Below are 26,592 nucleotides of genomic sequence, written 5' to 3'. Positions count from 1 at the left end.
CACATCTGCTTGTGAGATATCAAATCAAATTATCAGCCATCTTAAGCATCATAATGCTGCATGATAATGAAAAACAGATGGAAGGAATTTAGTTTTGATACAGTACATCACACTATGACATAGAGATTTTAAAATATTTAAAAAGCAAATAAAACCCCTCAGAATGGCTGCATTCATGTTTTAACACACCTCTGCTCTCTGTGAAAAATATTCTATTAGGTGTTTGCTACTGAAATCTTTTCAGGTAATTAGTCCCTTTGGTGCCTGAAGATCCAGCGGTCCTGCTATTTATGCTAATACCACATTACATTATGTCAGGAAATCCCATCCCTTCAGCATCCAGGGGTTAAAAAGTAAAAGAAATAATAAATGGATAAAAGGAGGTAGTGGGTTTCCAGAGATTAACTATTACTACTTTCTATAGGCCCCAGTACTGCTTATTCAAGCTTCTTGTCCTCATCTTTAAAGACCTTCATAACTCCGTCCCTCCATTCTTATCTTTTTTTCTCTCTCATAAAATTTCCCTCTTAGCTCTGTGAATGATAACAGCCTCAACACTTATTGTCCACTTTATCTACAAGCATCCTCATGCTTTTGTCCATGTTGTCTTTTACAAAGCAAATGCCCTCAACAAACTAGTTTGTATAACCACCACCCTGTCTTCCTTCAAGGTACTAGCCTGGGTAGCAATTATTATTCCTTTAAAATCAGGAACCTGATTTTACAGAACACAATATTTACAAATTATTCTATCATATCTGTCCATGTCTTACTTGACTTCCATCTCACCTCCACTACACTTCCATGACAGTACTTGTAACTGTGTATGTTAGTTAATCTCTATACAGTACTTTGAATATGTAAAATGCCAGGTAGGAACCAAGCCTTCTTACTATTTATTATTATTGCTGAGTAGTCATAAGGCTCAAGCCATCCAAAATAGCTGTTTAGCTTGACATTAGATGTCCCTATGTTCTTTCTCACTGTGTCTATTTAGTTTGCTTTTCCTCCCTTCCTACCTGCAGAGCAGTATTTTCCTTTTTTACATTAAACCTGCAGATATACACTTTATATCAGTTTGTCATGGAAGAAATACAAAATATCCCAGATTCTAGATTAAACTGCTAGTCATTTCCTAAGACTCCAAACTTGGCCTGACGCTAACATGGAAAACAGATTCCAATTAACCCTGGTCACAGTCAAACTGAAGCAGTGCACCTGAATGCCTAAGACAGGATGGCAGGACACCATCCTGACTTCATAGAATTCCTCTACCTACGTAAATCAAACATTTGGTAGAAATGCTGCAACAATCATGAATCCGTAATGCACATATTCAGACTGTTCATATGTATGATCTCATTTTGATATGACCATGTAACTCAGCCACAGCATAGTAGTCCTGTATCTCCATATGCCATCTGGGCTTCCAGCAACAGATCAACATCGAAATGAAACTTCTGCACACTGCTCCACCAAAGTATCTCCGCTAATGCGCATGAGATGCAAACTCCTCTCAAAGTGAGAGTGTAATTCATCTCCATGCCTATCCAATTACTTACCCCCCCCCTTTTTTTTTAATGTTTCCAAAATGGAAAACCTTTTTACATAGAGAACTCCGCATGCCAGGTGCTGACCTCTGTGTCTAATAAGACAGTAAAGCACCTGACTAAAAAAAATAATTGTTTTAAAATCATAAACATACTGTACAGTAACTTACCAATGAAATGTCCTATTCAACTACCTAATGCCATTTTTTTCATGTTATTTTTACTCATATGCTACTTTTAAACTGGCTGTACTTTGTTCTTAAGTAGACAAGAATACAAAAATATGCAGTGACAGTGACATTGTTCCCACCTATCAATAACACCTTTGTAAAAAATACAATTAATTCTTTGAGAATTTCCTTTGCACCCAGGCCCTAGAACACATGTATACTGATGTTGCCAGATGAAAGGGCCTTTTTTTTCCTTTTCTTTTTTTGTTCTGCTTGTAGAGAATAACAACTTATGAAATAGAAAGATGACAGAGAAGTTGTACACTGAAATATAGTTCTATTGAATTATTTCTCCAGAGAGAAAACTGAAGCAAACTGTATGCAGGTCTTCTCTCATTAACCTATCTCTTCTTGACAAGAATTGGTTGGAGGACATTTTAGCAGAAAGCACAGCTGGTAAACAAAATAGCACTGTTAATGTGAAAGAGAAAAATGTACAAAATACAGATAAGCACCAAAAGCTATCTGAAACTATCATTCCACTGAGATAGAAGTATATATCACACAATACAGTCACCTCCCTTTCATTATTCTGACCATGTCAACACCCTTCACATACTTGAAGACAGCCAGCCAATGAAGGGTTTCAATCACATCAGTTGCAAGTGATGCAGTGATAATCTGTCCCTATGTGCATGTTAGAATATATATTTAAAACCCACCCGACTATTCACAGTGATATTTCCACCAGCAGCTGATACATTTTGGGATGTGGATTTTTCGGGCCTTTTCCTTTCAGAGCCACACACCCTGTATGTCTCTTATTATGGTTTCATTTCTTCTACAAACATTCCCTTCCATAACCACCATTAATGCCCCTTATGAAAAAGGGAATAAAGGTTGGTGTATAGTATAGGTTGCCAGAGCTGAAATGACCTAATAATCACAGATTCTAAGAATCCCTTATATGTAGGTTTTTTGGGGTCACATTCCCTCATATTGCTGGGTTTTATCTTTTTTTTCAAGTGAAACCTCCTGTCTGATTCAGTTTTCATTGACACCAATGTCACACCAGTGTAACCCCATTAACTTAAACTGAGTTACTCCCCTGATATATTCCAGCTTGAGGGGGTGATCAGGCCCATTTAGAACAGAACTTTCTTCTTCTAGGTTTTATTCTTGAACCTTCCTCATATGACTACTTTGGAGCCGCAAGGAATGTGTGTGTAAAATATAAGGGATGATTAGAAGGTCCAAAACTTGCCTGCTTGAGTGATCTTTACCGTGAAGGGGTGCTTATTTCAAAATAGGAAAAAAAAATCAATTTTCAGAAATGCTTTCCTACCATTCTGTGTTCTTTTTTAAAATTGAAATCAGTGTCCTCCCTTTTTAAAGCTATCAGACATGCAGTGCAGCAACAACCTTTTTAATTTAAAATTGATCTTCTAATTCACACAAGTAATGGAAGATCCATTGCGCATTACTAAAATTTGCAACTTAGTGAATGCTCTTCTTTTTGGATTTGTGCACCAGGCCCCTGACCCGACACAAATGAGACATTTAAATACTGTGATTGTGTCACTGTAAAGTGCCCACTGCCTCACACCATCTTAATACTGTATGAATCTTGTCATGCTCAGTAACGACTCAGAAATCAAGTGGGATGGAGAGAAAGCCCAGCATTTTATTAGCTGCACAAGCACTTAACTCTTTGTGACTCAGGATAGACAATGGTTATATCTGTTTTTGAAACCACAATGATGTATAATGCAGAAAAATTAAAAATTAAAAGGATTTTGACAATTAACTCCAGATCCATTCTTTGCACCAACAGAGATAAAATAATAATGTAGAAATGTATCTAATCATTTTACTGAGTTGTGCTCTTCTTTATTTCATATTAAATTGGAATTAAATTGAAAACAGTGAATATGTTAGTGGAGTTAGTAAATAAAGAGCCCTCTTTAAACACCCAGCTGAAATTCCATCCCCATTGAAGCTAATGGTACAACTCCATTGTAGAAGTCAATAGTAAAACTCCATCTGGGTTCTGTAAACGTAAAAGCTTTAAACTCAAATGAGAAGTCTTTGAATTGGTACAGTGGGTATATTTATTTTTACAATTAAATGGGGAAGGACTTAGATTTTATTTGCAAATATAAATTCTAAGAAACTTTGATGTCACTAAATGACAAAGAAAGGAAATGAACAAATCTTTATAAAATATTCAAAGTAAGGAGTAAAGAGAAGAAATAGTATAAATAAAATATTTAAGTATATAGTTACTGTAAACATTAAACCAAAATTATCTACAAAATTTCTCTGTACATATTATATAATAAACCCAAATTATCTACAAAATTTCTGTGTACATATTATATAATAAGTCATGGTAATTTATACAATTAGTGACATTTGTACAGTACTGTATATTATATTTTATAAAAAAAATCTCTAATTTCAATAGAAAAAAGAGTTAAAATAACATGGTAACATTTTACAATAAGACAACATATTGCATATACATGTGAAGTGGTACAGTTTGCATATGTACAATTACTGAGCAATACACAGCAATGCAAATCAGTATATTCTGTACAGCTCATGAACTTTAGAACAAAATAACCAACAGGTTAAAGTTTATAAGCCTTCATTACAAACAAGCAGCCTCTAGAAATGTAGGTTTTACAGATTTACTGCTTAGATTCCGTTTTTATTTGGGACGTTTTAGGAGATTTATAAAATGCAGTGATCCAAATCCTCAGCTCAAGCAAATCCGGGTGGCTCCACTGAAGCCAACAGAGCTGCACTGATCTCCGCCCGCCGAGGAGCTGGCCCCATATGTTTAAAGCAATACGTTAAATACAGGGCGCTATCAGATAAATATTACCATATTGCTAAAATATGTACATTGGGAAAAGACACTGTAGAAAATGTACTGAAGGCAAAGTGTAGCATTTTGGGAAGCTATGCAGTTTTATAAAAGCAAGCACAATATACTAAACTGAAATATGTATGGGAAATAGATGCTGGGACCAGCACTCTGTATGAGAAACTCTCCCAAGAAGAAGAAATATAATTTTAAAAAGTCTAGTTTTGATACAGGAATTAATAGAATATTCATATTTCAACAGTAACCACTTTTTAGTATCATGATTTCAGCTCTATACCAATAGCTAAAAAGAAGAATGATAAATGATGCTTCGTTGCACATTGTAAGAGTATGAGAGCTCCTTTGAGAGAAATCTCCCATGGTTGTGGGACTACCAGTATTATGAATCCCTAAAAGAGTCTCAAAATTAGGACAGTTGGAGTCAAAAATGAGGGCAGCAGAAAAGAAAGGTAAATTGTTCCAAGTAACGTTATCTAACATTTTGCAGTAAAGTCAAAGATGTACACTGACGTGGACTATGGCAATTTGTTTAACTTCTCTTTACAATACTGATAAATTGAGAAGGTAACTGAGCAGTAGAATGAGCATATTTAAAACCCTAAAATGTAATGGTTCTGATGTTCAGTTAAATTTGAGTTAAATTGAGTTAAATGTGAATGCAAAGAGCAGTGTTTCTCAAACTGGGGTCGCTGCTTGTGTAGGGAAAGCCCCTGGCGGGCCGGGCCAGTTTGTTTACAAGCGGCAACCCCAGTTTGAGAAACACTGGCAAGGAGAAACAAGACAGTGCTGGAAATGCTGGATTTTAACAGCTGAAGATTCACTTGCTTTCTCCATTGCATGTACAAAGGAAAAGAAATGTACTTTGGCATTTCTCCTGGATACTAATTTGTAGATATCTCCTATAGGCCCCAGTTCAGTAGTTAAGTACCATATGTGCCAACCTTAAAGCACATGAGTACTTCCATTGAAATCAATGTGACTATTAATGTGCTCAAAGTTAGGCATGTATTTAAGTAATTTGCTGAACCAGGGCCTTAAGAATGGAGATGAGTGAAGAAAGTTTGGAATAAAATTAGTCCATGTTCCAAATGCTGGGGCAGCATCAATAGTTGAGACCTTGTATAATTTTATCTTTTAAGCCTTTGTCTTTTATCTCTGAAATGCCAATATAATGATGTGAACCTAAATTTTATGCTTTCTAAACTGAAGAGCTTTTAAGCATGCACACAATGCATTCATCTTCCTCTAATACAGTGTTTCTCAAACTGGGGTCGCCGCTTATGTAGCGAAAGCCCCGGCGGGCTGGGCCGGTTTGTTCACCTGCCCTGTCTGCAGGTTTGGCCGATCGCGGCTCCCACTGGCCGTGGTTCGCCGCTGCAGACCAATGAGGGCTGCTGGAAGCGGCGACCAGTAAGTCCCTCAGCCCGCACTGCTTCCAGCAGCTCCCATTGGCCTGGAGCAGCGAACTGCGGCCAGTGGGAGCCGTGATCGGCCGGACTTGCGGACGGGGCAGGTGAACAAACCGGCCCGGCCTGCAAGGGGCTTTCCCTACACAAGCAGCGACCCCAGTTTGAGAAACACTGCTCTAATAGACTAGGCACACAAGACTGTGCGGTGATGTGTCCACAACTCCCAGTGACTTCAGTTTACATTTCTGGGTGCTCGGCAGCTTACAGTTGTTCAGCATTGTGCACGATCAGGCTCTAAAAGGTGTGCTTTTTACAACTGTCTGGGATCAGATGTCTCAATCTGTAAACCATTTTGCTCATTCCTGCAGAAACCCCGTGTGAGTTTATTCCTTGCAGGCAGAGTTAAAATTTAGGATAATCTGTGGTTAAGTTCAGTAAAATGAACAACTGGATTCTTCTGCTTTCTGTATGTATTGTAGTATTTTAACTGTTCTGTGTACTTACAGTTTAGAAAGGCAAGTGTACAATTAGTCTTAAATGCCTATAACAATGCAAGACGATTATGATTCTTAATGCTTGAAAAATCCTATTTAGAACATTATTTTATGGTGCATATTACCTGAGAAATGGCATGCCTCCAGGAAGGTCGTGGTCTGGACAGATTGCTGCTTTCCAAGGACAGGAAAAAAACACATTTTTCATCTCAGTGGAACATATTAACTTTTCAATCATTTCTTTGTGTAGCTGTTCTGGGAATGGGAAGCCATTTAACAAAATCTATAACCTAATTTAGGTTTATCATTGCAATCTGAAGATAAATTAATTCCAACAACTCAGGTGATTTAAAGGAATGGTAACTTATTTTTATTCCTTTACCTTGGAATCAGACTCCAATCATTATATAAGTTGGCAATATGAATTGGAACTGCAAAACATTAAAAGGCAACATTTCTGATTAGATTTGAACATTCTAAAGAAATTAATTCGATTTAAGAAACTTGGCAGGTTGTGTATCTAGGAATCGTAGTGTCTTCAATTATTCAGCACTTGCAAAGATTTCCAAACTTTAGAATGAGATAGTAAAATCAGAAAATACAAGTATACATTCTACAAGTATACAGAACTACACTTAGATTATGTATCCAGTAAAGATTATTTAGTAATACAATAGCAACACACATAAAATATTTATTAAATAATTCAATTTAGCTTTTTCAATTTGAAATTCAGTTGTTGATATTAGAAAACATTTCTGTATTTCTATATTTGAAGTCACATATACAAAACAGTGCTAGTTCTTAGGGTATTAATGTATAAAGAGTACTTACAGTACTTCTTGTTATTGGTATTTTACTTATATCCATTAACTTTATACACTATTGTAATGCAGTTAATCTATATAATATATAATTTTGCAATATCTTAAAACTGTTAAATTCCTTAATAGACAATACATTTAAGCTAAATTCCAGTGAAAGTGTAAAATCCAAAGTATAAAATAGAACTAGTAGAAAAATTTGTAGCAAATTTGGGGGATTTTTTAAAACAAAAAATGATTTTTAGATGAAAATGTTTGTTGAAAATTTGAAATTTGGGAAATTTTGACTAGCTGCAAAATAAAACTTGTTAATAAAACTGTACATAATTGTTTTCCACAGTATCTTATTATTTTCTAATTGTAATGTTATAAAATTGCTATTTTGCCCCTAACCTTTCCTAAACAATGTGTTAAATATAAATTGTTACTTAAATCAGAAATTAGTCTAAAACCATTAAAGCAGGAAAAATACGTTTCACACACATAACATAAAAAACATTAGCCGTTAAGCTAGCCTTTTCATATACCAGATTAAACAAAATTAGGCATAAAACCACAAACTGGAAGGATGAAAACTAAAAAAACAACAAATCTTTTAGTTAGATTTTCAAAGTTGCTCAGCATCTGCAGCACCTGTTACCACAAACCCATGTGTGACCTCTCAGCCTCTTGGAAAACCAGGCCATCAAAGTGCTCCTTTGTACCAGCCTTTAGCACAGTAACATAGTTTTCCTCTTTACAATGGTACTATACCTGCAAGATGTTGGAACAAGTAAAATATGTGTACCCAGAGCTTTAAAATTGTATTTGAAAGTGATTGAAATGGCTTTTGAATGTAATATGATATTAAAATTTGCTTTATTGGGAGAGGTAAGTTTTAGTATTATAGATGGCAAATATAACAATATATTTATACCATTTTACTCTCTCTTAAGAGTGAAGTTGGTATTAATTATTTAATATATTCTTCAAAAATTATCTTTCCTTGAGCTTCACTTTTATTTAATTTTATCATAATCATATAAATGAAGAAAGAAAGCCAACATGAATTTCAAAATGATCCCTTACATTTTATTACAAGAGGGTATGCTACTACCACTATGAGTCATTTTGCAAACCCTCCTCTTTATCCGCGTGACTAGTCCCATTTACAGTGAATGGGACTGGTCATGTGAAAAAGTGTCGCTGGGCTAGGGCCATATACATTTAGGGCTGTGTCATCATTATGGACCTAATCCAACTCCAGTAATGCCAACAGAAAGTTTCCCATTGACTTATATGAGAGTTGGATCAGATCAGACCTAAATAAGGGGGTCGGGGTAGTAGAGAGGAATGTCAGAAGGACCAATTTATATATATATTTGACAAAATGCTATTAGAACCATACAACATGAAAACATTCAGACAAAACTGTTAATGTGATAGTAAGGGTTTGATTCAACCGCTTAAAAGATTGGAAATTCCTAGTCAGGGTTGTAACTTTCCTCAGTTCAAATACGTCCAAATATCCTTGCCATTTCCACTTATCACATGAAATGATACACAAGTGACAACATTCTCCCTTCTGATATGCTTGTTTGTCTCCCACTGAGGTAAACATGAGCTGTGTGTCCACCAAGGGAACAATGTAATTATTTGGCTAAATTTTCTGAATTGATCACCATTTAAATGTGCCTATTTTTAGGCATAAAATAAATTGCACTCACAAAAAGGGCACCCCCCTTGCTCCCCTGCAAACACTGCAGGTTGCATGACCAGCTATTCCATTTCCATGTAGAAATGTGGGTTTTGCAGAAGCAAAATGGCAAAACAACTTTGGTGGTTTCAATCACGCATATGTGCAGATGTGGATGATATCTGGCAGGAAATGTAGTGCTATTTATGCTGAAGAAGCTAAATGCAGTTTACTCCAAATGTCCTTGCTTTTTCCCCCATGTTATTTATGTTACTTTAAAAGAGTTGGTTTTGGTTTAATAGAAAAGAGAGCGTCTCAAACAGTCAGCAGTTTGTCCGCATACTACAAGTAGACAAAATTTGTCTCAGTGACATCAAACTGCTAACACAAATAGATCTATTACCCTTTGTCCCTGGCTCGGTAAGACAGTTACCCTTAAGGCGTTAGCCTCTGAGCTTGGTGATAAATCATTGAATGATAGGAAAGCTGATTATCCAAACATAGCAGGGGTAGACTATGTTATTCAAGTGCTGAAACCCATCATCTGCGAGGCTTACAATGAATGATTTTTGATATACTTAAATAGTTAACAAAAAATTTATTGCAAGAGATAGTTTGTCACTAGATTTACAGTTTCAAGAAACATAGTACAAAACAGTGCATCAGCTTTGTCTAAACATTAAATAGGTGCAAGTTCACAAAGATTAAAAAAACAAAAGGAGCATACTTTACAACATAAATTACAATACTATAAATATATTTTATATACATTATACATATTCTAAGACATGATTTTCATATATTTATAGTTCATATTAGTATCAGACTATTCAGTGCTTTAGTTATATTATGGAGCTGAACTTTACATACATATTTGCATTGTTACACTTATAGTAAATGATTCAAAATTAATGAGGCATTTTAACCAGTTTATCCCAGTCACTTAAAGAACCATTTGTCAAAACTGATGAGTGCTTACATATAGCAGTATGTTCATTTGGAGACAACTCTTTCCATTTTGATTGTTGAAAACTTGACCTAGAAGAGGGGCTGCAATGGAATGACAGCTGGGTGCGGTGAAAGGAGCGAAGGAAACAATGCATGAGGTAATGGGGGGAAAGCCAGGTGACTCGGATGAAGGACAGAAGTTGGAATTAGTGGCAATTGTGGTGGAGCAACAAAAGTTGTGTGGGTTCCTGGACAAAGTCTAGGTCCTACTGAGAGATGAGGTAAAGGTGTTCTTGATAGGGTTGGGACCTGTGAAAGAAACTGTTGGTGAGGCTGGAGAACCTTAAATGTACTAGCAGCGGCAGCAGCGGCAGCATGCTGCTGTAAAACAGTGTGATGGATTGTGGTTACAGAGGTAGAGCATAATGGCTGCTGCAAGGGCAAAGGCTGCAGAGGAGAATTAGAAGGTTGGATTACAGTGGGAGGAAAGGCAAACTTCACCTTGTTCGCCAGCATGTTTTGCTGCATGAGCTGCTGATAGGCCTCAAATTGCAAGTCTTTGAATTTTCCATGGTTTTCTGGGGGAAATATCAATGTCTGATCAGGCAACGTAAATGGGGCAAGTATCTGTTCAGTGGTTAAAAAGGTATGACTATTTGTATGTGCTTCTTTGAATGACAAAGGTGGAGGGCTGTTAAATGTGCCTGAATTATACCACAGCCATTCACTGGTTGCATCATTTATTTTTTCTTGTGGTATGGTCTCTGCTACTTCATATTGGCATAGATATGATTTACGAGGAGTTTGTTCCACATTTCTGTCAATACTGGGCACTTTATAAGGAGCTTGACTTTTATGAGCCCTTACATTTTCATGTTTCTTTTCTTCTTCTAGCTTGTTCTCTGGTGTTGCAGTTGTCAGAATACTATGTTCAATAACAGAAGCAGAGGAATGCGTGAAGTCCTCCAAAAATGTACTTGGAGAGCTCTCCACTGCTGAACACTCTGTTGACTTGTTACTTTCTGATAAAAGTAAACAATCAGATTGTAGAGTGAACTTGTTTTCTACGAGCTGTGTTGTTTGCAACACATTTTCTGTATAATCTTTTATGGGTTGAGTTTTTGTTTGTTGTATATTTTCTTGAGTTAACAGTTCCCCCAAAATATTTAATGTAGAATTGCCTCTGGAAGGTCTATGGTTTTCATTTCTTCTTGGTTCTTGGTTGACAAATATGTGATGAGTTCTAGATCTTTTTCTCCTCCTTTTCCTTTTAGGCTTACAATGTGCAGCTAAATTACTTGTTTGCCTGAGATACTCTTCTGATAAAAATGCTTGTCTACATGAACTTTCATCTGATGAACAAGAATATGTATGTTGTCTTCGCTTTCGATGGGATCTTTCAGGTTCATCAGTCAGAAAGTTGTAGGCTCTCTTGATGGACTGGCTTTGACTTGTACATTTTTCCAAACATTTATGATCTGGGCTACAGCTAGCTCTTCTGACCTTACATCTACATAATGTTCTAGAATACATTAAGTTATGTCTTCCCGAATTCAAAGTCAGTTGTTTTGATTGCCTATGAGAGTTTGCTTTGTACTTTCTGTGCAGAGGTTCAGAGCCAATGCAGTGGTCATCACTATTTTTTGTGTTCCAAGTCCCACATGGTCCTTTGTCACCATGTATGTGTGTTGATGTGGACATGGTTCTTTTGTGAGCGCTGTTTTCAATGCCAAGTTTTTGACATGACTGTTGTAACTGCTCTGTAGCTAACCATATGCTTCCAATTTCATCTCTGCACTTCCCTGAAGTATTCTGAAGGTGCTGATGTTTTTCTTCATTGACATAATTAATTTCCTGTTCAGCTGTTGAAGAAACTTCAGCATCTGCCTTTGCTGTTTCCTCATGATGGTGATGACATAATTTTCTCCTTTTTTTCCTTTTCCTATTTGTGTGAAACCATCTTTTGTGAGTTTCTTTGTTCCAGACTTTGTTGTGTTTATCATCTATCATGGTGTCCTGTCGTATATGGCCTTTGGAAATGTGGTATTTTTCTGTTTTTCCAGTCCTGAAAGAGGCATCCAAGCACATTTTATCTTGATTTGTTGCAGGTTCACAGCTTTTAGCTAACGAAACATCTGTTATAAGTGATGTTGCTTGCTCGCACGCATTTTTATTAATTTCTGTTTTGTAATCAGCACATTCTGAAATAGATTTACCTGTGTCATCTAAAACAAGACTCTGGTTGGACTCAGTTTTGTGATGAGAATGAGCTACATTTGACTGATGTTTAGTTTTCTCCATACAGTCACTTGCTCTTGATGTCTTGAAGTCAAAACATAAAGGATTACAGCTATATGAAATGGATGGTTCTGTATTTGTGTAAATTAACATTTCAGAGGGCCACTGAAGAACAGACGATCCATGTTTGCTCAGAACAGGAACAAATGGTTCACAAGGTCTTTTATGTGTCTCTTGTTTGTTTTGTAAGACTGTACTCTCGCCTTCAGAATTTGATGACATATGTACATCAGACCCAAGTTTTTTAATTTCTGCTTCAGTTGTGGATGACTCACTATTAATGTATTTATCATTTTCCTCTGTGATATCTTGCAAAGGTAAGCAATCATCAGTGATATCAAGAGCTGGGGATTTCTTTCCCAACCTCTCAGAACTGTGACTTTCTACGTGTAGCACCTGATTATTAACGGTAACTGTGGACAATGATTGATCTCGTAATGTTGTTGAACTGATATCAACACAATAGCCATCCAAATCACAAGACACAGGTTGTTTCAAATGAGAATCAGCAGGAACTAATACTGTATTATCTAGTATTATATTATTCTCTTTATTGGATAGTTCTTTTGACTCCTGAACTTCAGAAGCTTCTGCTGTGTCAGTACCTTTTTCCATCAGTGGGTGAATGTAATTTTGTTTCTCCTCAGAGCACAAAACTATTTCTGTTGCTGATGGAAACTGAAAATTACAAGCTCCTGGAACAAATCTACTTCTTCTGCTAAATCCATGTTCACTAGATGTTTCATCATTATATTCATAGAAAACAGCAGCTGAGGACTCCAACTTCACTGATGCTTTCTTAGGAAAAGCAAAAGAGAATCCTATTTTATGTCCATGGCCTCCTTGTACTTGATCCCCAAGTTTGTGAGTGTCAGATTTGTTATTACTTGCGCTTTCAGAAGCAGAAAAAGCACTAGAAGTAACTTCTTTTGCATTCTGTGCATTGTGCATTAATGTACAATTGAAATTTTGTTGTTTGTTAGAAGAGTCTATGATAGTACTTTGTGGAATTTCATGGAAATTATCTCTCACAGTAACTGTAGTGGACTTGAACATGGGACCACTCCCAGGAGCACTAAAAAACAAAACAAAACCTTCCATAAGTACACTTCAAAGAAATTAGATGTTCAGAGTTACTGCATTCCGATTGTACTGTTATTTCCATAACATTGTGTTACATTTGTTTCCACAAAGATTTCTAGGGGAACAGGTTAACTATTCTAAATTAATAGCTCCAAAACAAGACTACATTACAGCAGGGGCTTTCAAACTTCTTCCTACTGCAGAATATAGTAGGACAGAGCATGTCTCATAAATCACCTCCCTCTCACAGAGACTGCCTCCCCATCCATATGTGACCACCCAGTCAACCTCTTCTCCTATTTGCGATCACAAACATAACTGTGAAAACCTTCCCAAATTCTTATATGCAAAAAAATAAGATTAGGTGAGTGTTTATGTACTTTCAGCTGACCCTAGTGCAATAAGTGATTTATCCTTGATGAAAAAAATTAATCACACTGTCTACTTTTGTTCTTGATTTTGTCTCCTCATCCCATCTGTTCAGTTTGACTCAACAAGAAGCAAGGAGACGAGCCAACAGAGCACCAGTAGTCTACAGACCACAATTTGGGAATTTCTGCATTACCATAAGTCATGCTACTTTTGAAACTCAGCCAGTAAAGGCCTATCTTTCACAATTTTTTTTTAAGTGAAAAATCAAACTGACATATTTGAAGTAATGATGGAAAAACCTGAAAACCGTCACAGATTCAATACAGGTAATCATCCAGAAGCATGGATGTCTATCTGTGTTTAATCTATTTTGGCTGGAAATTGGGGTGGGTATCTCACAAAAAAGGGGTTTCACCTGAGAGAATTCCTGTGTTACCTGACTCAGATAGGTTGAAAATACCTTTAGAATAGCTCTTTCACAGAAATAAGTTTTGCCTTCTTTTACTAGCCTAACCTAGCTAATATTACCAAAAAAAATTATTTATTTACTACCTTGCATAGCCCCTATAAGAACAATAATACAATAATTATTACATACAGCCAGAACACAACATTCAGACACAGTCTTACCCTTCATATAAACATCAGCCCCTCAAAACAGAAAAAGCATTTGACAAAAAACAGAATGGAAGCAAAGCCAAAAATATGTTTGTTACCAACCTCACTAAAAAGTGGCTTTACAATATGATTTAACTTTAGTGACAACAGTTAGGAAGGTAAGGCGAAGAGGCAAACCCCCTTCCTCAAAGAGTTTTGCACTTGCTCTAAGTTCCATAGGCTGCAAAGCCCAGGAGTAGAGCGGCCATGACCCAACCACTTTTAAACAGTAGTTCCACACTAAATCAGACAGAGAAGCAACTTGACCATATGTCAGTGAGTGGTGTTTGCAACCTGGTGCATGGGATTGGACCATTCAAATTTGGCCTGGCCACCCTTCTGTCTAGATGGAGTTGCAACCTGGCCAAATGATGTTGTGATGTGGAGAATGGAGAGTCTGTTCTTCTACAGTGGAGCACAGGGGAGTCAGCCAAGAACTTGACTCCTGGCGGCAACTGGCTGAGGGAGGCCTGGGTCCCTGTGGGAGAGCAGGCAATGAGCAGGGGCCTTGCTTGGGAGAGAGGTGGCAGGGATCAGAATTTTTCCTCCCTCCAAAAAAAATCTGAATTGGTGCCACTGCCTGAAGTTTTCCAAATTCAGCATTTGATGGACATTTCAGAGGAACAGTTTCCAGAGATGGGAGCACTCATCTGAGAATGACTGGCTAGCTGCCAAATTAAGACTAACAACTAAGACATCACAGCAGACTAACTGTATCCCAAACTATATATGCCTTTACAGATTGTTACTAATATCTGAACTACAGGCAGAACTCAATAGTGTGTGCCATTGGAGAGCATGGAACATAGGGATTGCATGTTCATGTCAATCTGCCCTCCTGGGAAGGACTGATCCTTGCTTCTGCACTAGCTGAATATTTTGAAAATTCCTCAAAGCCCACCTGAAGTAGAACACATTAGAAGAGTTAGGGCTGGTTGAAAGTGTTCTGTTTTAGACAAAAAATTGGGTTTTCCACAATTTATTTTTATGAAAAGTGTTTGCTGTAGTTTTGGATACTAATTTAAAAACACATTAATTGGCAGCTCACTGCTCTATTCCTGACACACAGGATCACCCGCACCATGAGCCAGTGGTATTAATCCATAAGGCTAGATCAGATTCTTTACTCTCCTAGTCCTAAAATGTACATTGCATTCTATTTTGTCAATTAAATATTTTAATAAGGTTTTCATTTAGTTGAAATTATACTAATTTTAATGCTGCTTTTGAACCTACTCTCAGTTACTTAGAACAATATATGGGAATCAACAGATCTATCTATCTATCTATCTATCTATCTATCTATCTATCTATCTATCTATCTATCTATCTATCAGAAAAGTAACTGCAAAAATAACATCAACCTCTTAACTATATCTGTTCCTTTTCATCTACATTTTCAATGATCTTCTTTAATTCTGTCAGTAAAGTTTGTAAGTTCATCCATTTTACATGTAAGTGCCAATTTTGCTAGAAAACATGTTTTTTGTACTCACATCATGTATGCACTTGCAAATATTTTGGGCACAGTTAAGGAGTTTGGACCTATATGTCTTTATTCCAACACATGTATATTAGCATACTGACAAAATGAGGTACTTACTATGTTAGCATTAAAAAGAGTCAATACAGTATGGATGTGCAAGCCTGACTTATGTACCATAAATAAAAACATAAAAAGCTAATTTCTGATCGCAGAATTCATATTACTGGACATGAATTGTAGAGAATTTTCAGATCACGTGAGTTTATAAAGCTAGTAGTTAGAATTTTTGCTTGTAAACAAATCAAGTTCAATATGCAAGTCATTGAGATAGAATAAATATGGAATCTCAGTGTAATTTTAAACAGTCACTTTTCACATTATAGTCAGACTTTAACAGATATGTTTGCCTTTTTTCTGATGTAGCAAGTAACACTCCTGAATTGTGCTTCTTAAGCATTTATAGCCATATCTAGATGCATACACTATCGCAGGAGTCCAACTAGCAATTTAAACTCAGTATATACACTAGATGCTCCATTGTCTTTCATCCTATCCGCTGTATACCATTAATAGCTATGCCATTCTGTATTATCACTAACACAGCATGGGGAGTTAGAGAGAAGGATTTAGCTGTGTGTTGTTTAAAGGTTGCAAAGCCTGGATACAGTAGTGAAAAAACCTGCCACTTCTCGTTAATATATATATGTTGCCTCAAAGAAATTACAAACTGTATGACTGTACTGTTCATTCCATACACACTTACCTGCATCCAGGACTTGCCCACTTGTTTAGATGGACTTTGTTTCAATATGTCGTGCAATATACAGATGTTACCAATTTTTAACAGAAAACTATAGACCTCACATTCAATTGAATAATGTGGCAGTTCACCGAGTGAGATGCAGGTCTCACCATAGACAACATCTGAATAAACATTCCATTTACAGATTAACCACCAACTAATTTTTTCTGTGATTGTTAGATCTATGTTGGAGCAAACTGAAAGTGGTTCAAATTCTTTTACACTGAGTTGTCTGTTTCATAAGCATGTAATTTTTTGGTAAAAAGGCTGTCACTTCAGACTAGGAAATATCAATATCAACTAGAAATATATTTCCAGATTCAATAGAGAATATACATCTGGTGAGATGTGATTGTGATGGTTAGACTATGCACCCTCATGGGTTCAGGAAAAGGAACATTTTCTTTTAAGGTATTCCCTTATATAGTTTCTCTAGCTATTAAAATTTTAAACTAGATTTCCTGATGCATTCCCAGGTGAGCAGTTCAAACTCTAAGTCACACAGATTTGTTACATCCAGGAAAGATAGAGTGTATCCTTTCCTCATCAATAAAATAATGCCAAGCTTCAAATGCTTGACCTAGTTCACTAATGCTTTCAACACTGTGCCTGGCTTTATGAAATATATATGGAACATATTTTTAACTAAAAATACATGTCATTTTAGCTCCACTAAAAAAGTAACGTTAAACATTTATTTCTTCACATAGTGCCAGCTCAAATTACTGCATACATACAGCTTAGAGCTTGCCATAAAAATATGTGCATCTTGTTCTGGGCTCAGGATCTTAACAGTCATGTGTCCCACAACCCCAACTAATAGTTTGGGGGTTATTTTTCCAGTGCTTTTTCCATTTCAGTAGTTATTCACTCACCATGCTGCCTCTTTCCTCAGTTCAGCTAACTTGTGCAAACGTTGGAGGGCCTTTTCCTGTTTCCTTTCATCTTTTCTTGACTTGGAAGCTACATTTCGAGCAAACTCCCTCTGTTTCAGTTCCTTGAGTCTCTATTAAAAATAATAATAAACGTATTTAATATAAAGAGAATCCCTGACAGCCCTGGTAAACAACTATAAGACTGTCATTTTCTCTTGTTGGGTATGTAAATACACCATAGCATTACCATTACAATGGTGTTATTTTGTTCTGCTGACAAAGTTCAGTTGCACTTTTTTTTTTTTTTTTTATTTTCGTGTTAGAAATCACACATTTAGGTAGTTCAGCAATATTCAAAATATTACATAAGATTACTGCATGGTCCTTTCCCAAAATATATTTATTGAGTAATGGTATGTTGTTGTATCTTTTTACTTAAACAATTTAGACCAAGTTCATCCCTGGTGTAATTCCATGGAGTACAATGGTGTTACATCCGTAATTTTGTCTGCTATGTTGAAAGGAAAAACAACAGTTATGTGTGAAAAACATTTTTGATACACTGGGCAAAACAATCCAGAAATTAATTTTATTTGACTTGATGGATAGCTAAACTTTCCCCTTAAGTACAGGCTTATAGCACCTATGCCTTAATTTGCCTCTGCTCAGAATCATAACTGCTACCTCCACATTTTCTTTGTGAAAGCAGGTTTCACCCACACCCGTTATCTTCTGTGTTGCTAGGCTGAGTAAAGGAAAGTTTAGAATGTTGTTTCCTTCAAATGATAAGTCTCTTTTTTCTGGTTACTGTCAGCTTCCAGATCATGGCAAAATTTGTGCTCCAGTTGAGTTTCAAAACCATATCTCCCACAGAAACTTTGCAGATTTCTACTCTATGTCATTGATGTGGTCATCTTACACTTCTGTTTCCAGTATTGAGGCAATCACATATTCCATGTATGCAATGCGATCAGGAGCTTTCCTCTCCAGTTGGAAGTGGATGCCAACTCACCAGATATTTTTGTTTCTGATCTGATTCTCCAACACCATCTCAATTCATCCATCTGAGATTGCCTTGTAATTAACACAGCTTTATCTCATTGCCATTCATCACGTAAATCTATTTGTTTGGATGTGCCTCTCTTCACCCTACACAAACGTTGCTCCAGATGAATCATGCGAGCAAGCAATTTGTTTCAGATTAAAGTTTAATCAAGTTTTCCAGTGAAACAATTTTTGTCTCAGATCTACTGGTTTTTGTATTTTGAAGAAGATGACTGCAGTAAAGGACTCTGAGCTACCAGAGATTTCGGTTTCAGAAGATCTTTCGGATTTTCTTCCAGGGGGTCAACCCAATGAAATTAATAGGCAGTGGATTTAAATCAAACAAAAGGAAATATTTCTTCACACAATGCACAGTCCACCTGTGGAACTTGCTGCCAGGGGATGTTGTGAAGGCCAAAATTATAACTGGGTTCAAAAAAGAATTAAATAAGTTCATGGATGATAAGTCCATCAATGGCTATTAGCCAACATGGTCAAGGACACAACCTCATACTCTGGGTGTTGCTAAGCCTCTGACAGCCAGATGCTGGGACTGGATGACAGGGGATGGATCACTTAATAATTGCCTTGTACTTTTCATTCTCTTTAAAGCATCTGACATTGGTTATTGTCAACAGATAGGATAGTGGGCTAGATGGACCATTAGTCTGATCTAGTATGGCCATGCTTTTAGCAAATTTCCCAGTATCTGACCTAGATGACTGTCTCTAAAATCCCTTCAAATTTTCAATATTAATATAAACCCAGCCTTACTACATCTTATACCCTATCCATCCAGGAGTCTGTTACAAAAATATCTTCCATCATGACTGGTAGTTTCCATTCCTTCCTTCCCATAACATTTTAAATTCTCCACACAGCCCACTTTCCTTTTGCTATAGTAACAAATAATGAGACTAGCCCTTAATGCAAATGAGTTTCATATATGCATATAACAATCAAGATCTATAACTTTGTTTATAAGTGAGGTGTATGTTGTAGGAAACCTTTTACCCAACAACATTTGCGAAGGTCTGATTAATTTGCTATACTCCACTTTATGAGAAATGTTTTTTTTTCCCTTTTGCATTGTTTTTTCTATATTATAAAACTGCACAAAGATCCACAGTCACACACTGACCTTTTGTACTATAATGTACCTCGCAGCTGTGCATAATGTGAGTCAAAACCATTTGCCTCTGTACGTAGCCTATTTAATACCTTTTATAGTTCATGAGAGGCTTCTTCCTCGTTAAATTGTTCTTCTTTCTTCCAACTCATACACCACACACTATCTCATTTCACCTATTTGCCTCAATGAACTCTCATCCTTCTAATGATACAAATTTTTTTCTAGCATGAACTCCACATCCAAGGCCCTGCTTTTCAATGTGTTTGTCATGAAAAATAGAAGTTCAAGGATATGCAACATGAAAAATTTCAAAATATTGAATAGTATTTTAGCTGTTAAAATCAATGGGAATCCTGCAACTAAAAATCCCATATAACACTTGAAAATGTAGCCCGTCGTATTGCCCACACAACTTCAGCTGTCTTTTTGCCTTGAATCTTCAGTCACTACTGCCATAGTGTTCTGAACTGTACTAGATATAAAAAGAAATAAAGATCTTGTAGAGACTGTATGCCGAAGGCCGAACAAAATCAGCAATTTTCCCTCAGATATGGAATAACTATACAAGTACCAGGTGGATAAATGATAGACAAGGGCAAAAAAACCAACAACACACACACACACAACTGCAGCAAGAATGGGAGGGGAAAAGTTACGCTACAGTCACAGTGAAAACCTACATTCACAGACATACCCACATGCCCTCATGTACCCATACATAGCACTTGAAATGTAAATGGAACAAACTTTCAAATCTAACTGTACTTTAAACAAACTGCAAACAGTCAAACCAATTACACTTTTAATCCCAAAAGACAAACACGCTGGCAGCGCAACTAAAACAAATACATGAGCTAACCAAACACAATGCTACCTTATTAAAATTAAACATTAAAACAAACATTTACAGTATGGCTCACAACAGTAACCAGGTTTCCCTCCTGTCTCCTCAGAAAGCCTATCCTGCCTCATTGGGGCTTCAGCTAGCCTGAAAGGGGAGGTTTTCAGCCAATGTCCCATCACCTTCTTCCAGTAGGCCAGCTCCTCCCTGCCTTCTGAATCTCCCTCTCTCTTTGCCCCATACTGGATGAAGGTCATTGTTCCCTGGCTGGAGGGAAGAAGTCATTCTACTTCTGCCCTCTGATGCAGGATGCCTTCCTATGCTTTAGCAGGTAGACATGGTGGTGCTGACTTGGACCAAATCCCAAGGAATTCCCTTGGATCTCCTCAGCCAGTCAGACAGTTCAGGCCCTAGGTCTGCCAGTGCTTCCCTAATGGAGGCCCTGAGGGTGGTGGCAGCAGAAGTGGGAGCCACAGTAACTCTAGGAGCTTCCCAATGGGACAGGTTGCAGCTACACTAGCACAGCCCTGGAGGTATCCACCAGTCTCAGGTACTTTGTGCTCCAGATCCTGCAGTCCATAGGGGCAGCTGCAATAGTTCTGAATCCAGCAGGTTGAGTGGAATCTGTCTCTGGCCCTATTTCACTGCCTGGTGAGTATCTGCTGGACGGGGGAGGGGAAAGCAACCCTCTGTTCCTCACATGAGGGGATGAGACTGAGGCTAGAGTGAGTCAGCTCTGTAGGGAGCCCCATAAGTGTGTGCTGCTGTTGTGATCACCTGAACAGCTGCTATTTCCTCTGGACCTAGTGTCTCCCTTCTCTACTTCTGTAGGGGGAGAGGGAGGATAGCAACTATTTCTGATATAGGAAGCCACTTTTCCTCTTCCCTGCTTTCTTCATCCTTATGCAGGGCCTGGCTGGGATGGCCAGCTGGCAACTTGGACAGTAAGACAGTCTTGATTACTTTGAGAATGAATCGGGTATGGCAGACAGTGTATTACTTTAAGGTCTTGTCTTCACTACATTGCTGCTTGAGCTATAACTCCAGGTTTGCCTCATAACCCAACTCCCATCCACCCACAAAAATCTCTAGCTCGAATTAGGTGGGGCTTTAAGCTTGAGCCAGCTAGCCTGTCCCGTGCTAAGGTTGATGCACTAGCTAGAAATGCAGTGGGCATGCAGCAGCTGTAGTTACAGCATTTTTTTCGGCTTCACTCCTACCACTTTGTGTAGCAAGAATGTTGTTTCACAATGTGGTCACTCTCACTCTGTTCGCACTTAAGCTAGGCTAGCTCAAGTGAAGTAACTCAAGTGTACTAACTTCAGCTAACCAGGGCCGCCCAGAGGATTCAGGGGGCCTGGGGTCTTCGGCGGTGGGTTCCGGCCGGAAGGACTCCCCGCCTCGGGTCTTCAGGGCAATTCAGCGGCGGGTCCCGGAGCGGAAGGACCCCCTGCCACCAAATTGCAGCTGAAGACCCAGAGCGGAAGAAGTTCCGGGGGCCCAGGGGCCCCGGAGCCCCGGAGCAAGTGAAGGACACCGCTCCAGGGGCCCTGAAAAACTCTCGTGGGGGCCTGGGGCAAATTGCCCCACTTGCCCCCTGCCTCTGGGCAGCCCTGCAGCTAACTGTTGCAGTAAAGAAAAGCCCTAAGTCAAAAACCTCTGGTGCTTAAGGATGACTGCCTTGGGCTCCTGAAACAGCTAGTTTTTAAATGGATGCTTGAATGTTATGTTTTGTGTCTTTGTCCTAGCATGTATCTTCTGTTCTCACTTGGCAGCAGCCACACCTGGTGCCAGATGGCCACACTATTCTATTTGATTAACAAGGAGACTGCAGGATTATCTACTGGGCAAGCAGCAATTCTTGCCTCCTGCTTTCAGTGGCATTTCATTCTGGCAGACAGAATAGATTTTGGAGGCAGATATTAAGGTTCGCTCAGATATCTCTGCTGGCCCAGTTCAGGTTCTGTGTGTTTTTCAGTGGGGGATTGATGTGTACCTCTCACTGGGAGTTCTATTGGTCAGTAAAGGGATATTATTTTCTTAGAATTTCTGCTAATTTTGGTGGTAATTATGTGTCGAAAGATTCAGGAATAAATGGGTTCTTTCTTGTCAGATAACTCAACTGCAGTCCATATTATCAACAGGTGTTGGGCAGGTTACTTTAAATCAAGCAGCTTACATACATGTTTATGCTACTGCCTGGTCATCCCTGGAATTGATAACAACACTGCCAATATTTTCTCTTGTTTCAAGGTAAATAGACAGTGAAACAATGCCTCAGGCCAGTTTTGAGCAGGTTGTTATGCCATCATTTTTGTGGATCTTGGCACATGAGGGCACTGGGATTGCCAAAGATCACTAGCCATTTGGACATAGAGAAGTGACAGTGCCAGGTTTTCTGACTTCATGTCATTCAAGGTGCATTCAGGTCTTTCCTTACAGTACTGGCCCATACCAGAAGTGCATTTAATGAAGTTTACAGAAGTGCCCAGTAAAATGTTCGTTATATTTCTTTTGCTATTTCCCCCCCCCCCTCTCATATTTTGCTCTTTTTCACTGAGATGTAAAAAATGCAACATCGCACAATTTACTTAGCTACGCTCTGTGCCTGTCTTTGCCATAGCGGGTGATGCTGCTGCTATTCCATCTGTCCATTCAGATGTTCTCAAAAAATATGTTGAGAAACAGATAAGTGAAATATTATGCTGACAGATGGATGGGTCCTCCTTTTTTTCCTACAAGTTCCATATTATATTTCTGGTAGCTGTGTATGCCTTTGAGAGAAACCACAATGAGTCCAATGAAGTTATTTGAAAGGTACATAATCATATATTACTCCATTGTGTGCTCCCAAGATAGTCAACAAAAAAGTGAGGGTCTATTACTCTGCTAAAAAAGTGCAAGGTTAAACAATTCAAGCAAGACTTTTGGGTGTATGATAGCTGTACTCCAAAGCAAAAGACCAAACGTTTGAGGCCTCTTTTCATAAGATTTCTTACCTCTGTGTATTCTTGTCTTCCAATAGATTATATGATGCTCACCCTGGTGCCCACTTTGCACTCATGTCTCTCTTTTCAAACTTAAAGTAGTTCATGTCATAAATTCATTCTGAGCACTTAGCATGGTGATGGATATTAAAAATGTATAAAAGGGAGAAAAAAACACATTGAGATTACAAAAGTAGGGACTTCACTGCATACTGCGGAGCTCAATAATTTTTTGACTGTAAATGTTTGTTTTTCCTCCAATGAGAGATTTATGCAGTGAATAAGAAAAGACTCATGCAATAGGACAAGAGAAGACAATGTTGTTAAAGCTAAAAGGGTTGTTTCTTTTTTAATTTTCACAAGGAAGCTGAGCCAAAGCTATACAGAAATTAGAAAACATCCTTTAATAGCACTTCATTTCAATTATTGTAATGATTATAATATTGTGATTCGGTTTCCATTGAAATTAATGGGGCTACTTCTTTGAGAGACTGGTCGCCAATGTGAGTAGAGGGTTCAAAATCTGCCCTAAATTGTCAATGTTATATGTTTGTATTTACTGCACAATTTGAGGTCTTAATCCTTGCAGGATTCAGGAACATAATGAGAATGAAAAAGGATGTTAAAGGTTTCCTAGGACAGCTGTATTCAAAGCTGGATAAAGGGCAGATGCACATAGCTGCATATCTGGCTCTTGTATGCAAATGAGCCCCTACTACTCAGTATTTCTTTCAGGCAACACAGCACTGCAAAGCAAATATCATGATGTCGATCTGAGCCTCTTATCAGCTTAATCAGGTACTATTTGTTCAGTACATGTAAGTTTAAGCAGAGATGAAACATTAAATGTTGGTAAGTAAGCAAATTATTCTGTTTGATTGTTGCATGTAAGTAGGTGCCAGTTGTGTGAGGTGCCTGGAGGCAGCTTTAATTTCCATACCTAACTTTACAGGGAATGTTTGTTTTTCCTCCATCTAACTTTTTGTTGCAGACTTGCTCTCCTCTCAGCTAGTCTTGGATGGTCCTTCGTATGATAAGCAATGGTGATGAATATAATCATTATAAGTGTTATATGAACAACTTACACTATGTGATTTGTATTTTATAACTGACATCCCAACCCCCTGTACAGGAAGTGTAAGTGGTTAAAAAAGGGTCCCTTACTATCTATTTCACTGTGTATTTGATACATTTTCTACATGGCGTTGCAGGGCTTAATTCAGCAAACACATACTAGCATGCATAGTCAATGACTCCTGGTCATAACAAATATACTTTGCAGTAGGTTTTAGCAGGTCTAAGTCCTGAGTTACCTTTATGTAGTCTCCAAATGTATGTTTTTTCCCTCTTTTTGAAAGCCAGAGTAAAAGATGTGGCATCCTAGCAAGTAGAGAACTCAGCAAATAGTTAATGATTGATAATTTAAGTAAGAAATTTCACTGAGAGAACTAAAGGCCTGTTTCTCCATTGCTCTGCACCTTGCATGGTCATTTACAATGGTGTAAAGGTGGTGTAAAATGCTACCATTATGACTAGGTGTTCTTCTACATCCATTTTGAATTCACTTGGTGAATGACATCACAAGGTGCAGAGCAATGGGAAAGCTGACCCTAAGATTCCAGTCCTGCATTGGATCCATGAAAGGACTCTAAGGCCTGGTCTACACTGGGTGGGGATCGATCTAAGTTACGCAACTTCAGCTACATGACTAACGTAACTGAAGTCGACGTACTTAGATCTACTTATCGTGGAGTCTTCACTATTGTGAGTCAACTGCTGCCACTCCCCCATTAACGCAAGAGCGCTCGGGATCGATTTATCACGTCTAGACTAGATGTGATAAATCAATCCCCGCTGGCTCGATCGCTGCCCGCCTATCCAGCCGGTAGTGAAGACATACCCTCATACTCATCCTGAACCCCATTAATTTTACTGAGACTCCACCCATCTGAATCCAGCTGAAAGATCAAGATATAACATAGCAACATTTTACTACTTCTATAGACCTCAATTGACTGCCCTTCTGTACACCCACACAGGGTAGTAAGGAGGCATAAGGAGCCCTTTATGCCCATGCCCAGGTTACCTACATCACCAGAGCCTGTGCACTGAGGGAGAACAGCTGGCACCAGACTTCTGTTCCTCCTTTGGCTCAGGAGCCTGGGAAGGAGGTAGAGCCATGGCCATGTACATACACATCAGCTACTGCAGGGGAGGGAAGTAACCTGGACCATCAAAAGGGTTAGTATGGATTACTTTCCTCTGAAGCAAAAGGAAAGCTGCAACCCTATTGGAAATATCAGAGTCCCAATCTAGTTCCTGCCCTGCTCCTGGGGAACTCACTGGGGCTGCAGAGTTACAGTCCAGCTCTTAGTATTTGCTATGTATTTGCCAATATAGTTATCACTAGCAGTTTAAAAGTTGGGACTTGTAGTGCATTGCAAATATTTTCATACACATGAAAGAACATAAGAACATATGACTGGCCCTACTGGCTCAGACCAAAGGTCCATCTAGCCCAGTATCCTCTCTTCTGACAGTGGCCAATGCCAGATGCCCCAGAGGGGATGTTCAGAACAGGTAATCATCAAGTGATCCATCCCCTGTCGCTCATTCCCAGCTTCTGCCAATAGAGACTACGGACACCATCCCTGTCCATCTTGGCTAATAGCCATTGTTGGACCTATCCTCCATTAACTTATCTAGTTCTTTTTTTAACCTGGTTATAGTCTTGGACTTCACAACATCCTCTGGCAAGGAGTTCCACAGGTTGACTGTGTGTTGTGTGAAAAAATTCTTCCTTTTGTTTGTTTTAAACCTGCTGTTTATTAATTTCATTTGGTGACCCCTAGTTCCTGTGTTATGAGAAGGAGTAAATAACACTTCCTTATTTACTTTCTCCACACCAGTCATGATTTTATAGACCTCTATCATATCCCCCATTAATCGTTTCTTTTCCAAGCTGAAAAGTCCCAATGTTATTAATCTCTCCTCATATGGCACTCATTCCATATCCCTAATCATTTTTATTGTCCATTTCTGAACCTTTTCC

General features: G+C 38.2%; 1 protein-coding gene across 1 annotated transcript in view; it reads right to left on the bottom strand.

Annotated features, from left to right (window-relative positions):
* Window positions 1-9,183: 9,183 nt before the first annotated feature.
* The window catches only part of ZNF804A (zinc finger protein 804A), a 226,971-nt gene continuing 209,562 nt past the window's right edge, over window positions 9,184-26,592 (bottom strand). Inside the window, exons 3-4 of the mRNA XM_034786328.1 lie at window positions 17,537-17,667; window positions 9,184-13,336 (exon numbers count right to left, since the gene is read on the bottom strand). Coding sequence (XP_034642219.1) covers window positions 10,054-13,336; window positions 17,537-17,667 — 3,414 coding nt within the window. The 3' untranslated portion in view covers window positions 9,184-10,053. The remainder of the gene's footprint in view (window positions 13,337-17,536; window positions 17,668-26,592) is intronic.

Source organism: Trachemys scripta, chromosome 11, assembly GCF_013100865.1.
Source record: "Trachemys scripta elegans isolate TJP31775 chromosome 11, CAS_Tse_1.0, whole genome shotgun sequence".
Classification (NCBI taxonomy): Eukaryota; Metazoa; Chordata; order Testudines; family Emydidae; genus Trachemys; species Trachemys scripta.
The sequence above is the reverse complement of the archived record's forward strand: the minus strand, read 5'-3'. Positions and strand labels throughout refer to the sequence as shown.